Source organism: Aethalodelphis obliquidens, unplaced genomic scaffold (assembly GCF_003676395.1).
Source record: "Aethalodelphis obliquidens isolate GAN/ISIS:26980383/991018 unplaced genomic scaffold, ASM367639v1 scaffold8, whole genome shotgun sequence".
In the NCBI taxonomy this organism is placed as follows: domain Eukaryota; kingdom Metazoa; phylum Chordata; class Mammalia; order Artiodactyla; family Delphinidae; genus Aethalodelphis; species Aethalodelphis obliquidens.
The window spans coordinates 52,850,463-52,864,705 of record NW_020837952.1 but is presented as its reverse complement, the minus strand read 5'-3'; the positions used below and the strand labels follow the sequence as shown (position 1 = coordinate 52,864,705).

The following is a 14,243-nucleotide window of genomic DNA, read 5'->3' as shown; positions in this document are numbered from 1 at the left end:
CCACCCAGAACTTGGTCATATGGTGACCCCAAAGGGCTAATGGTCCACGGGGCGGCCTCTCCTGTCTGACCTGGCCACTCCTCCAGAGGGACATGAACAACTCAGCATACACCCCTCAGAGGGCCCAGGAGGGCCAGGGGTTTGATTCCCCCTTATTGTGGGGTTTTATTCCCCCCATCCCGCCCTCCACGTACTTAACCTTGAAGGCTGACTCAGTGCTGACACACAGGGAAAGGGTACCAGGCAGGTGCAATTTGGGGAGGGAAAGGTCAGGTCCTTTGGTTGGAGGAAGAGCCACACCTCTTCTTGGAAATACAGAAAATACACACGGTCAAGGACACGGCTTAGAAACAAACCCACTTTAATTGAGAGTGTACACAGTGATGGGGGAAGCAGAGGTGTGACTGAGACCAGGCCACACACCTGTCCTGGCCAAGGTACCCGGTCTGCTTAGAGGGTTCAAGCTGGGGCCAGGTGTGGGCACAGAAGCAGGGTCAGAGCGGCTGCCTTGAGCAGCAGGGGCCAGGGTGGGGTGGGGGTGTGCAGAGCTGAGGCCAGGGCACGTTTATGTCTGTGTGTTCATGTGTATGTACATGTATATACGTGGGCACAATGTACACAGAATCTACAGGAGCCCTCAAAGGCAGATTTAGGGACAGGGTCAGGGAGACAACACCTCAAATCCCTGAAGGCCCCAGGGGCTGAGGCAGCCTCAAGAGAGGGGCACACCATGGTGCGTGCTGAATGCCAGAGCTAACCCTGCTTCTGCCACTCGTAGGCTTGCTGTGTGACCTGGAGCAAGTTACTTACCCTCTCTGGGCCTCAGATTCACTAGATGATCACTAAGGTTCCTTGGGGCCCTGAACTTCAATAGTTTCAAGGAGGTTTAAAGTATAAAATGTATTTTTTAAGAGCCTTTGGTCCACGGGTTCAAATCCCACCACGCCTGGTACCCAGCACAACCCCATCACAGGCACCAGGAAAAGGCCCACTGGGAGCTCTTCCTACCTGCCTCTCCCGGGCTCAGCTCTGGCTCCCAGCTGCTCTTCCACGCCTGCCAACAGCTGCGTGTACAGAGACAGTAGGGCAGCAGGGGTGGGCAGCGGCCAGGTGGGGGATGGGAAAGTGGCCAGAGCCGGGGAGGCTTGGCCTCGGGGCCGTAAAGTGCATTGCTCACCCTCTTTGTTTCCTAGCACGGGGTGGACCCAGCACCCAGCAGGCGCTCAATAAATGCTTGAGGAACCAGCACAGTAGAGGACAGCCTGGTTCCAGGGGGAGCTGTGTCCGGAACTAGCCGGGAGGCGGAGCTGGGGCATGTCACTTTGCCCTGTGAGTCTCAGCCATCCCCTCTGGGAAATGGAGGCAAGAGGAGAAGCTTCCCCCGCAGGCCTGCCCCGCCTGTGTGAGTGTGAACGGTGGTGCTCAGCTGCACAGCGTCCAGCTGCAGACAGGCCACAGAAACCCCATCTGGAATGGGGGACGAAGGCATCCCCAGTGGAGGCAGTGGATCTGAACTGGTGGGGGGCCTTGCTAACGAGGGGTCACTAGGCTTTTACAGTACAGCGATTTCCATTCCTACTGGGAACACGACGTAACAGCCGCAACAACAAAGCACAACTAGCAGACGAGAGGAACCTGGGAGAAGAGGCTGAGGAAGGCGGTCCAAGAGATGGACATGGGCCAGGCGATGTAGCCACGCCTCCTTCGAACACACAGACACCCCTGGCTCAATGTCAGGGGCAGCTGAGGGCCAAGTTGGGGGGCAGGGGATAGAACCAGCTGAGCCAGAGGGTAAGCGTTTCAGGATGGGGTGGGAGGAGATTCCCAGCTGCCTCCTAAACCAAGCTGGGTCTTCCACCAGGACAGCGGAGCCATCTCCCAGCTGGCTCTGGGTATCATTTTCATCTGGGATGTTCCAGGAGTCTCCATCGGATGCAGGGGTCCTGGCCCCTCTGGCCCCTCAAGCAAGCTCTGACTTGGGTCCTGGCATAAGTTCAGATGTCACCCAACCTTGCCTCTTGTCCTGCAGGGATTCCCCTCCCAACCCACGGAGAAGCTGAAACCAAGAGCGAGTGGTGGAAAGGAGGAATCAGAGGGAAGTGGTTGAAGGCAGGAGACTGCACAGAGGCTGGAGGCTGGGGTCCTCCAGTCTGGCGCCAAAGGTCTTAGAACGTGACTGCTGTTGGGGTCTCATGGGGGGAGATGCGGGCAGCGGGCACCCGGGGCCACGCCCCCCACCACCGTAAGGCACCGCCCAAGCCCCACCCCAGCGTCCCTCCTGCTCACTGGATAGTGCATTTGTCCCGCTCGCGGGCCTGGCCCTCCCGGAGGACCTTGGCCTTGATGTATTTGAGGTCACTGTTGACGCTGGGGCGGCGGGCAAAGGGCGAGACCATGCCGTAGGCGTCCATGTCCTTGACTCGGCGCATGCAGAAGGGCCTGGGGTGGAAGGCGTCCCCGTACTGCACGGAGATCTTGCGGTGCAGGGCGGGGCTCATCTCGTGCGGCAGCTTGGCCATGCTGAAGAGCACGTAGAACATCTCGTCCACGTTGGTGTTCTTCTTGGCCGACACCTCGAAGTAGGCACAGTTCCCGTCGCCCGACACCAGCAGCTCGGCCTCGGTGGTGGGCACCTGGCGGCACAGCTCGCCGTGGTCGTTCTTGTTGCCGCAGATGACCATGGGCAGCTCTGCCACTTCCTTGGTCTTGTTCTTCAGGCAGGACTTGACCTCCAGGATCTGCTTCTGGAGGCGCTTGACCTCGTCAAAGGATTCCCGATTATCCAGACTGAACACCAGGATGAAAACGTCGCCTGTGGGGAGAGGAACCCCAGGCGGTGAGTTCACAGGCGCCTCCTGACCGCACCACACCCCCTCGCCCCTCCCCGCTCCCTGACTTGACCTTCACAGTGACTCTAGCCGGGGACTGCTATTATTCCCCCCATTTTCCAGAGCAGAAGACTGAGGCCCAGAAGGTTAAATCCCTTGTCACAGAGCTAATACGTGGCACAGCCTGGTTCAAACACAATGAATCAGCCCTACATTTCCCGGCAGGGCTGGAGACAGGGTGAGTGATTTGTGAGTTTGTGTGGACTGTGTTAGAATAATAAGAAATACAGAGGCTTCGCTGGTGGCGCAGTGGTTGAGAGTCCGCCTGCTGATGCAGGGGACACGGGGTCGTGCCCCAGTCCAGGAAGATCCCACATGCCGCGGAGCGGCTGGGCCCGTGAGCCATGGCCGCTGAGCCTGCACATCCGGAGCCTGTGCTCCGCAACGGGAGAGGCCACAGTACTGAGAGGCCCGCGTACCACAAAAAAAAAACGAAATACAGTTTCCACAAGAGCAGGGGTCTTGCTGTTCAGCGCACATCCCCAGGGCCTGGAATAGCCCCCGATGCATAGTTGGAACGCGGAGTGTTGGCATCAGGCAGGCCTAGGTTCACCTCTTACCCCTCCACTCACTGGCCACACGGCCTTCAGCGGGTCATACCACCTCTCTAAACCTCAGTTTCCCCATCTGTCCAATGCAGGATGCTTTTGAAGGTTTGATGAGATAATGAATGGAGAGTGACACGTGCTCAGTGATCTCGGGTCTCAAAAGACCCGAGAACAAGCACCTGTGAGAGTCGCATGGGCTCCCCCTTGACTCTTCACGGAACATCTGTGAGGGAGATTTCATTACTTTCATGTGATAGGTGAGCCAACTGGGGCTCAGAAAGGGTGAACAACCAGCCCAAGATCACACAGCTCAGGTGTGGCCAGGCCGAGATGTGGACCCGATTCTGTCCTCACCTGGCTGGTCCTGGCGCACACAGGTGTCCTCTGATTCTTGAATAAATCATGGATGAACAAGTGAACACTAGCCTCCCAGGCCCACGCTACCCCTGCTACAACTCGCTGCATCCCTCAGCGCAGGTCTTTGAAACAGGGATGATGGGGAGGTGGCAGGGGAGGCGGGGAGGCTGAGAGAGGGCTGGTACCTCCACCCCAATTTCCACATCTCACTACAGTGATCACAGTCTCACACTCAAAGTACCTTTTGCACTTTGACTTAAACTCTTGAGAACCTGTGGGGAGATGTTAAGAGCCCTGTTTTATAAGAAACCGAGGCTCAAAGGTGCCCGGGACTGGCCCAAGTTCTCGAGAGGAGAATCAAGTGATACCAGCTTCTGGGATCACTGCTGCCTCCTTCCTCTGGACCCCCGGGGCACGCCATTTGTCCCCCTCAGAATAGCACACGCCACGTTCAGGACCACGTTCCAGCCAATGATGCTCTCTGGAGCAGAGGGAGATGTCGTCACGGCGCACAGTGGGTGTTCATAAAGCTGGTTGTGTGGACGGGGTGGGATGGGATGGAGGACGGTGTGGGCAGTTTAGAAAGGCACTTGCAAGGCAGCGCTGGCCTGGCAACCGTTTCTGCTTAGGCTGCCAAACTCATCCCGTTAAGGTGAATCCCGGGCCCCTGAGGGCTCTGCAGCCTTGACATATCCAGGTGAAAGGCTGTGATGCCAAGCTTCAGAGACGCCTGGCTGGCAGCTGGAAGGAGAGCTGGCGGCAGAATTAATGGCTTTCAGGGGCTTCCCTGGTGGCACAGTGGTTGAGAGTCTGCCTGCCAATAGAGGGGACACGGGTTCGAGCCCTGGTCTGGGAAGATCACACATGCCGCGGAGCAACTGGGCCCGTGAGCCACAACTACTGAGCCTGCGCATCTGGAGCCTGTGCTCTGCAACAAGAGAGGCCGCGATAGTGAGAGGCCCGCGCACCGCGATGAGGAGTGGCCCCTGCTCGCCGCAACTGGAGAAAGCCCTCGCACAGAAACGAAGACCCAACACAGTCAAAAATAAATAAATTTTTAAAAAAAGAATCCTTCCTTATAAAAAAAAAAAAAAAGAATTAATGGCTTTCAGAATTTGCTGTGTACCAGCACCAGGTTGGAAAATGAGGCACGGGCTGGTGAGTGAAAAAAGCAGGCAGCAGGCAGATGTGCTTGGAATGATATGTGCACGTAAAAATGAGACAAAAATACTCTCCGTTATGGGGACACAAATGTGAATGTCAAAGTGTTCGTGGGGGGCCTGGAAGATTGATGGGGTGGCTACCTCGGGGGAGGGGGCAGGAGCCTGCGGTTGGGGGCATGGGCAAGGGGGCTTTTTAGCCTTATCTGTATGTTTAGAGGAGGGTGTATTTGTGTAATTAAAAATTAACTTTGGAAATACGCATGTGGTCCCTCTCCACATCTACTCTCTCCCTCCGTTAGCCTTATTTCTGTGGGTGGGCACCCAGTCCCCTCCCCATGGCCAGGAGAGCAGACATCCTTGCACTCTCCATCGAGTCCTGGAAATGCCCCCAACGCAATTTCCTGCAGTTCTCGCAGCCACCCTGGGAGGAAGCAGGTTATGTCCATTGTGCAGCTGGGAAGACTGAGATCCAGACTTGTGGTCACACATCTAAGCCGTCAAGTGGTAGAGCCAGGACTGGAACCCAGGTCAGCCCAGGCTCCTTCTGCCCACACACTCCCTCTCCAAAATGTGGGGTGGGACAGTCTGAGTGTGATCTGGGTCAGCTGGTCAGTGAGGACAGCCGGAAGAGGAAGCTGTCTATCCAGGGCACTCAGGGAGGAGTCTTGGCCGGGCCATGGGGAGAGGGGTGGGCATGGCTAGGGTTTCTTGGTGTAGAAGTATCTTGACTTGCGGGGCTGTTTTAGTGATGGCTGGGGGGTTACTTGCTCATTCCTTCCCTTCATCGCCGCCCAGCAGTGGCAGGTGCAGGGTTTAGGAAATGGGCCTGCACAGCCCATGGCAGGCATACTGCAAATGTAGGTTTAAGACCCATAATTCTTGAGCACTTACCTTCCAATCACCAAGCACTTTTCCTATATTAACTCATTTAAATTCTCACAAAGACCTTTGGAATGGGTGCTCATGTGATGCCAACTAACAGATGAGAAAACTGAGGCACAAAGAGATAAAATCACTCGCTCAGAGGGACAAAACCAGGAAGCAGTGGAACCAGGATTCGGACCCAGGCAGACCAGTTTCTGGACCTGTCCTCTTAGCTACCACACGAAACTGCTTGAGTGATGAAAATCATGGCCCAGTCTCACATCTCTACCTGGCCCCTTAGTCCCCCACAATCTCCTCCCTCCCCACCACCCCCAGCCGGGCCAAGAGGCTACAGGATAGCCCAGTGGTAAAGCATGAGAGCCAGACTGTCATTTACCAGCTGTGCTATCACCTGGAGTAACTCAACCTCTCTGGGCCTCAGTTTCTCCACTTGTAAAATGGAGGCAAATACCTGTCTCCTAGGTTAGTTGTGAGGATTAAATAAATACATGCCAAGCTCTAGAAACAGGCCCAGGCACACAGCTCTTGTTAAGTATTAGCTATTGCCATGGCCGTGACTGTGATTATTACCGAGTTCCCAGCATCCGCAGGTCCCCACCAGCCCCTCTGGCTGATCACTGCCTGGGCCCGGCCCCTGCCTATCTGAGAGGTGGGAAAGCCCTGCCGTGTTCATAGATCAGAGCCCGACAGACTGACCCCGGGCGCTGGAGCTCTGCTGGCTCACCTCCACAGAAGGAAGGCAGCAGCCCCTCTGTTCCCCGGGGAGGTAAAGCCCCAGTGCAGAGTCTATCCGTTCCTGATCTGGGAGGCAGCGCCAGCAGTCATGAGCAATCGATCCAGAGTCAGACAGAATGGAACTGGGGATCTGGCTCCATCCTTTGCTCGGGAAGCAGCAACACCTCTGTGACCCCCACAGTGCTAAGGGGGCTCGTCATGAGCTTCATCTCAGATAGGCAAGTGCCTTGCAAACTGTAAAGTACCAAGCACACACGCTCACATACCCAAGCATCTGTGCCCACCCCTGGCACCCACCTGTGAGGATGGAGAGCCTGCGCATGGCAGGGAAGGGGTGGTTGCCAGACGTGTCCAGGATGTCCAGCTGGTACATGTCGCCGCGAATGTTGTAGACCTTCCGGTGGAAGTCCTCAATGGTGGGCGTGTACTGGTCCTCGAAGCGGCCGTTGAGGAAACGAGAGACGATGGAGCTCTTGCCCACCCGCGAGGCGCCCAGCACCACCATGCGGTACGAGTTCTTGGCGGGCACACTGAGTGTGCAGTTCCCGCTGGACAAGGTCTTCATCATGGCTCGGGGCTGTGGCAGAGAGCCGGGAGTCGGCATCAGGAGGCCCGAGGCCCGGCCTCGCAGCCCTTCCTGGAAGCCTTGGCCTTTCCTGCCGACCACCTGTCTGGTCTCAGTTTTCTGTCTGTACAATGGGAACACTGGACTGGGGTCTTTCTAAAGGCCTTGGAGTTCTGCCTGCTCATCCGTCTCGTTTCTTTCTTTCCTCCTTCATTCATCCACCCATTCACTCATTCACTCACCCTTGCGTTCACTCACCCTTGCGTTCACTCACCCTTGCGTTCACTCACCCTTGCGTTCACTCACCCCTTATTTATTTATTTGTCTGTTTGTTTGTTTGTTTATGCAGCCCGGGACTGCTGGGGCTTGACTCCTCGCTGTACCACTAACTTGCTACTGCTCTTGGGTAAGGAGCTTAACTTCCCCGGGAGTCACTTTTCTCATCAGAACTTTCTGCAGGAGCCTCTTGGGCTTGTGGGAGAGGCCGAAATGGATCCAAGCTCCAAACCCCAATTAAAGATAAGTAACGTCCAGGGGCTCCATCAGGCCCACCCAAAGGCCATTCACAGTCCAGCCACCCTCGCTTCCTATCTCAGCAGCTGCCAGCATCCCCCCGGAACCCCTGGTGAGCTTGAGCTCTGCTGGTACCTGCCTCCAGCCCTCAGTCCCTCCCCAAGAGCACCCTCTTCCCTTCAGCAGAGTCTGGCTCAAATGCCACCTCCTCTCTGAAGGCTCCTCTGCCTCCTGCCAAACCCAGCAGGAAGCCACCCACCCACCTAGAGAAGATGAGCTACAAATGGGTGCAGGCCTGCTGCAATACAGATCTCCTCTGCCCTCAGCAGGCTGCCTCACAGCGTGGTGCAGGTGGGGCGCTGCACAAGGCCCCCGGCTGGGTGCGAAAGTGGGAGGCCGTCTTATTTGGAGTTCATCTGCTCAGAGAAGGCACCTTTTCGCAATCTGCACAAAGGGCTGTGGTGCTAACTATGACTGGTCCCCACGCCGTGATGCCCCAGGTCAGTAGCCTGGAGAGCCTCTTTCCTTTACCCCCTGGCCCTCTCCAACATCGTAAATGTCTACATCTGCCATGACGCTAAGAGACTTCAGGTGGAGACACCTCTTGTGTGTGTTTTCTGGCACACGACCTGTTCAGGGAGTTCTCCTTGCCTGACTGAGAACCGCCGTGCAGTAAAGCGGCTCTCAAAAAGACCTTTATAAAAGCTCTGGTGGGTAGCATTTGTCAATTTCCATGAATCCTCCCACCATGGCCGATGCCAAGCTACCAAGATGATCTCAATGAATGAACTGCACAGGGCCGCACACGATAAGCCGGCTCAGCCCACCGCTGACCCAGGCCTGGAGCCATGACAACAATCACCAGTAACCAAGCCCTGCAGTGTGCCAGGCACTGTGCTAAGTATAGAACGATAATAACAGCTGACGTTTATTTTGCAGTTAATATATGCAGAGCGGTCCAAGTGCTGAACGTGTACTAACCTGCTTCAACCCTCAGGAACCCCAGAAGGTAGATGGTTACCCCAATTTACAGATGAGGAAACTGAAACACAGAGAAGTTTAGTACCTTGCTCATGGTTACCCAGCCGGTAACCAGCCAAGGAGGGATTCGACCCCAGGCGGTCTACCCCCTGCCATGGAGTATCCTCACCACCTCACTGTGAAGTACGGATTCTCTTCCCTGTTTCACAGATAAGGACCTGATGCTTAAACGTCTACACGACTGGCCCATTTAGTTAATAAGGAAGCCAGGATGGTGACCCCAAGCCTGCGACCTCTACATCTCCCGTGCAATTCATGCCTGAAGCCGACTTCAAGTTCATCCCACAGGATTTCAGTGCCATGTACACAGCAGGTGCTCAGTAAATGACCTGTGAATGAATGAAGCAAATGGCTCTACCTTTGGAGCTCATTCAAAGCCTCCTTCTGGGGCCTTTGCCCTCCACCCGCACCCTGTATAGCTGGCCCGGGGGGCTGCACTGAGGAGGGTCTCAGTGCCCTGAGCACATCCCTGGGTGGGCAGCAGGGGAGAGAGGGCTGCAAGCCGACAGCACTGAATTTTTTCAGTCTCCTCCTGGGCTGGGAGAGCCAGGCTGCGTGCACCTTCAACGGACGCGGGCTGCTGGGGAAAGAGGTCCCACACCAGGACAGCCCCCTCCGCAAGTCCCTCTGCGGGGAGCTTGGATCTGCTGGTGGTCACCTCTGTCTACACAGAGAGGGAAGGAGGCCAGTAGCCCCCAGGGACAGTGTATCCCCTGCCCCAGCCTCTAGCCCAGAGCTCCTGGTATAGACGTGCTAACGTCGGCGACTGAATGGGCCTGAGGAAGTCAAAGAGAGGAGGCGTGGGGTCAGGAGAGGGCAAAGAAGGAGGAAAAAAAAAAAATAATCTGTGGCTTTCCTCTCTGAGAGAAGACTGCGAGTCTTCACATGGCCCCAGCCACGTGGGGCTGTGTGAAACACCCAGACACCTGGCCGTCAGGTGACAGCACCTCCCACCCCCGCATCTTCCTTCCCTTCTCCTCCCCCAGAGGAGGTACTATGGGCAGCGCTGTAGGCACAGCTTCTCTCCTCCACCGCTGCCTGCTCCCTTCTCTCCATCCTCAGCCAGGCTGACCCTATGGTGAGGAGTTCAAAGGGCGCTTTGAGAATGTAGATCCCCCCCCCCCCCCCGGAGGCCCAGAGAGTGGCTCGTGGGGGTGACTAGCAGCACAGGCACCCAAATGCAAGTTCTGTGACTCATCCCAGAGAGGCAGAGATGGCGGGGCCACGCTGGGAAAATGGTCAGCACAGCTGGGCAGGCCTCCATCATGCTGGGTGCTTTGCGTGCCTTATTTCAATGACTACACAACACTCCAATGGAGAGGGGACCACCATCAACCCACTGGACCAATGAGGACACTGGAGGTCGCAGAGGCTGAGTCACTTGCCCCAGTTCACACAGATGACTGGTCAGGCCAGGATTAGAATCAGGCTGTTGGCTCCAAAACTGGGGCTCTTACCTCTATAAAAACCCACCCCCCGGACAAAATCAATCTTTTTCAAAACAAAGTCTGACTCACTGAAGCCTCAGCTGGGGTCAGGCGGGGGGAATGACCCCAGAAGCCTATTCTAATTCCCTCTCTCTCTTGCTGCAGATAGCTGGGGTCAGGCACCCTGCCCAGGACTCCCCCAAACCTTGTCCAGCCAGCTCCCAGCAAATGCATCTGTGCGTTCACCCCATTCTTCTTCCTCAAGCCCTTCTCCCAGGGCCTGTCTGGAAGATGGAGGGGTCACAGGGGCAGGAACAGCAGTATAAGAGTCTGGCCGCACCCTCCTCCTTGTGGTACCCTGAGCCCTCCCTGCCTCCCTGCCACACACCCCAAGCCTCCTCCATTAGCACACATCCCAGCCTCTCTGGACACACATGCATTCACTGGCCTCCATGCCCACACTGAGGGGAGTCCTGGGGGCTTTGCAAAGCCAATCTCACCGTCCTTGACACAGCTCAGGGTGGTAGAAAGCAGGCAGACCAGCTCTGCCTCTCACCAGCCCAGCCACCCTGGGCAAATGACTGGGCCTAGCGGGGCTGGTCATCTCTCAAATGGTAGAAACAAACCCACAGTGGCCCTCAGAGCTCAGTGAGAAGCCAAGAGGCCCACACAGCTCCTAGCACCCAGCAAGCAGGCGCCTTTCTTTGTGGTACTTCCTCTTGGCAGTCAAGGGGCTGCCTGGAGCAGTCAGGTGGGGAGCGACTGCAGGCAGATGCCTTGGGGGACCCCGTCTTGTCTCTCTGATGCCAGGGGAAGCCTGAATACGGGCTTCTGCGCTGGCTGCCCCTTCCCAGCCCAGCCTCCCACCTCCCATGAGGTCCTAGACAACACCCTTCATCATCCTCCCAGGGTCAGGGGTAAGGGGAGGAGAGAGCACCCCGCAGAGGTACCTGGGAGCCTTCTGGCCAGCTGATCACAGGAAACCCTTCTTGGCAAGCGGATCGCCCAGGAAACTCACTCCTTGCACCAACTCCCCCCAAAGCTCATGGAACTCTGAACAGGGAAGGCGTTCCTTAATCTTCCCTCCTCAGAGGAGGTCCTCACCAAGGCCGCCACCAACTGGCCCCATCCCAGCCCCACCCTCAGCCAGGTTTGCAGGCTGCAGCTGGCTTAGGAAGGGGAGGGGCTGTGTTTGGGGTAGGGAAGTGCCTCTTCCTCTCTGAGCCTCTGTTTCCTTAGATTCAGACCGGCTGTTACTCCAGATCTCTTAAATGGAAGGCTTCTAGCACCGAATCTGGCACATAGGAGAAACGCAGGAAGTCTTTCTTTCCTGGAATAAGCACCCAGCCTGGCACATAGTAGGTGCTCAACTAATTTCATTTTCTCTAGATAAGTGAAGTTGCCGTATGATCATAATAGGCGCTCCATCAGTTTAACTTTCCCTAGTCCTGTAAAGCTTCACCTAGCCTTCCGCTGACAAGCTTCAAACCTTTCTTCCCGGCTTCCCCGCTTCCCCAGTTCTGTTGGGGTGTCTCCCTCCTACCTGGGAATGGCGGGCCGGGCCTCTGGCGCGGCTCGGAGGGATGCCTGCAAGCGCCTGGAGGTGCGGGGAACCGCCTTGCTCTCCGGCCGCCGAGCCTTCCAGAGTCTTTGGCGGCTCCCGGGTCACTCCGCCGGGCTCCTCCTCTGCGCGGCTCGGGGCGCCGGGCTGGGCGCGGCCGGGCGAGGGGACACGGGGAGCCGGTGCCCCATGAGTGGGTTCCGAGGGTTCGGCGGGGCCCGGGCGCTGGGCGGGCTCCGGCTCGCTGCCGCCGGCCCTGCCCTGCCCGGCCCCGGGGGACTCCTGCTGAGCCAGGTGCCCGGAGGCGTGGGGACGTCCGACCCCGGGGTCCCTGCCTGGGGCTCCGGGTTTGGGGGAGAGGGCAAAAAGAGCAACTCCGGGTCCTTAGAGACTCCTGGAGGGTCCTTTGGAGGTGACTGTAGGTGCGTGCGTATGTGCGTGTCCCGGGTGGGAGAACCTATCCGACCGCCTATGCCACCTGCTCCGCCCGCCCCAAAGGGGATCGCTCGGGTAGGGGGGTGCCTGCCCGGCTCGGCCGCGGCCTCCTCCTCTGCCCGCAGCTGTGCAGCTCCCCCGGCGCCGAGGGACGGCTCCTTTCTCCCTGCAAGGCGACGCCAGCAGCTGAAGGAGGAGCTGGGCGCTCGGCTCCGCGCGCGTGTGGGAGGGGGCCTTAAACGCCGCCCTAAGGTTTCGCAGCTCCAAGTTAGCCTTACACAGGCTCCTCCTACCACTTCACCCCCTCTGGCCCCCAGAGGAGGTGAACTTTCTGCGGGGCCCTGGCTCTTCCCTCCTTCCCTCTCCTGGAGGCGAACGCCCCTCTTCCTCCCGCAGGGCAAGGTCAGTGGTCCCTCCGAAAAGTGATCGGAGACCAGGCTCCTGACGGCGGTCCCAGCGGCAGAAGCCCAGCTCAGGCCTGGGCGCCCTTCGCCGCCCCTGCGAGCGGTTCTCCGTGGACCCGTCGCGCGGCTCGCACTCGCCCCCTCCGCAGCCTGCAAGCAGCCTGTCCCGCCACCCGGCGCCCGCCTCTGCCTCCCCTAGCCCGCTCACCCGCCTTCGCCCAGCGCCCCGCCCCCGGTACTGCGCTCGGCCAATGACGACGGGCCCCGCTGCCTGGCCCCGCCCCATAGCCCCGCCCGCGGCCGCCTTGGCACCTCAGTCTGCCGCTCCGCGTGCCCGGGCTCGTGGGGCCAGGGCTCTGGTGGGGGCGGCCGGGGGCGCGGGGAGCGCGCGGGGAGCGGAAGGCGGCGCGGGCCTCGGAGGCTGACGTCTGTGCACGCACTCACACGCGCACCGCGCCGGCCGCAGGTGACCCGCGAGGGAACCTGGCCCCTCTCGCCTGGTCTGGCTGCAGCCCGCTCGCAAGGCTCCCGCGCCCTCCTCCTTCGCCGAAATCCCCAGGGGCCCTCCCGGGCACCCATTCTGCCCGCCTGAGCCTCTGCCTCCCTCCCGAGGTCTCCGGGCCTGCAGGACCCCCCGGGATGACACATGGGCCGCGCACGTGCGGTCAGGAGGGGCCGCGGAGTCACCTTGGCCTAAGCGCTCCTGAGTGGAGGTCTGTGCAGCATGCAGGTCTGAGGGAGCATCGTAGAGAGAGCCCTGCTGGGGGCGTCCTGGGCGCCCTTGGGCAGCACCTCTCTCCCTTCCCTTCTCCCCACCTTGAACCAGGACAGACATCAGTCATTATTACTTAGTATTTTCCAAGACCCACTCCTCCCCTCTGCCCCAAACACGTTTTTTGAAGAATTGTTATATCACTGCTTTAAATGGGAAACCAGTATCACTTGCCATAAATAGAAGGTAAGAGCAAAAATAAGCACAAGGGAAACAAACCAAGGTTATTAAATTCTAGCAGGAAATTGGCCTGCCAAGGCTTGAGATGTGCCCTCAGTGAAAAAGGGGGGTCGGCCAGCTTTAGAGGTGTTACAGACCTTTTAGCTCCCAACAGAGACTTTCTCCTTCAGTGTTACCAGGAGGCTGAAAAGAGAATGTTCTCACTGTGTGATGTGGTACAGGGACACTGAAGGGATGCAATTCTCTGTTCAACCATCATTTGGATAAGCCAGGGAACTGTCCCTCACTTCCAGAACCCTGAACATGGGGGATGTCTGCCAATCTGCCCCCAGACCTATTCTCCCACCTCATGATAGTCAGTGGGATCTGGGGGGGCACCAAGCTGAGGCTCCAGCTCCGTTGGGTGAGGGATTGGTGTTCAGTCTGCCTCTGTGTCCGCTCAAATCTCTGGCCTTGGGCCAGTCATGGAAATTCCCTGGGCCTTGGTTATGTCATCTATAAAATGGGTGTGCTATGCTAGGTCCACAGAGTGACAGAAGCGCTAAGATGGTCTTGGACTTCGATTATAGAAAATGGCTTGGTCTGCTTGTCCCTGCGTGGTCTTAAGAAGTTAATCAGAGAAGGTGGGGCAGATGGAGGTGGAAGGACTAGGTAGAGGACTCAGTGCTTATACTTCTTGACTGTGATTAGTCCCCTAACCGGAGGACGTGGAATATCTAGGCCTCAGACAGGCTTAAGGGAAGTGCCCAAGGTCAGCCAGCCGGCAAGC

General features: G+C 57.9%; 1 protein-coding gene across 2 annotated transcripts; it reads right to left on the bottom strand.

The window, feature by feature from the left end:
* Positions 1–344: 344 nt before the first annotated feature.
* Positions 345–12,023, bottom strand: RASD2 (RASD family member 2). Of its 2 annotated transcripts, XM_027108255.1 has the most exons (3): positions 11,666–12,023; positions 6,874–7,153; positions 345–2,812 (listed from the first exon to the last, which is right to left on the bottom strand). In XM_027108255.1, exons 2-3 carry the CDS (start codon positions 7,142–7,144, stop codon positions 2,283–2,285), a joined length of 801 nt encoding a protein of 266 aa, XP_026964056.1. In that variant the 5' UTR covers positions 7,145–7,153; positions 11,666–12,023; the 3' UTR covers positions 345–2,282. The 2 variants fall into 2 exon arrangements, with proteins under 2 accessions (XP_026964056.1, XP_026964055.1); XM_027108254.1 differs by lacking the exon at positions 11,666–12,023 and having other exon boundaries at positions 2,283–2,812; positions 6,874–7,180.
* Positions 12,024–14,243: the final 2,220 nt, after the last annotated feature.

Excerpts from the sequence above, each read along its gene's own strand:
- RASD2 (XM_027108254.1), bottom strand. The coding sequence starts at position 7,180 with ATGCCGACTCCCGGCTCTCTGCCACAGCCCCGAGCCATGATGAAGACC. Across the intron at positions 2,813-6,873 it reads CAGGCTCTCCATCCTCACAG|GCGACGTTTTCATCCTGGTG; the intron begins GTGGGTGCCAGG and ends CTCTCCCCACAG.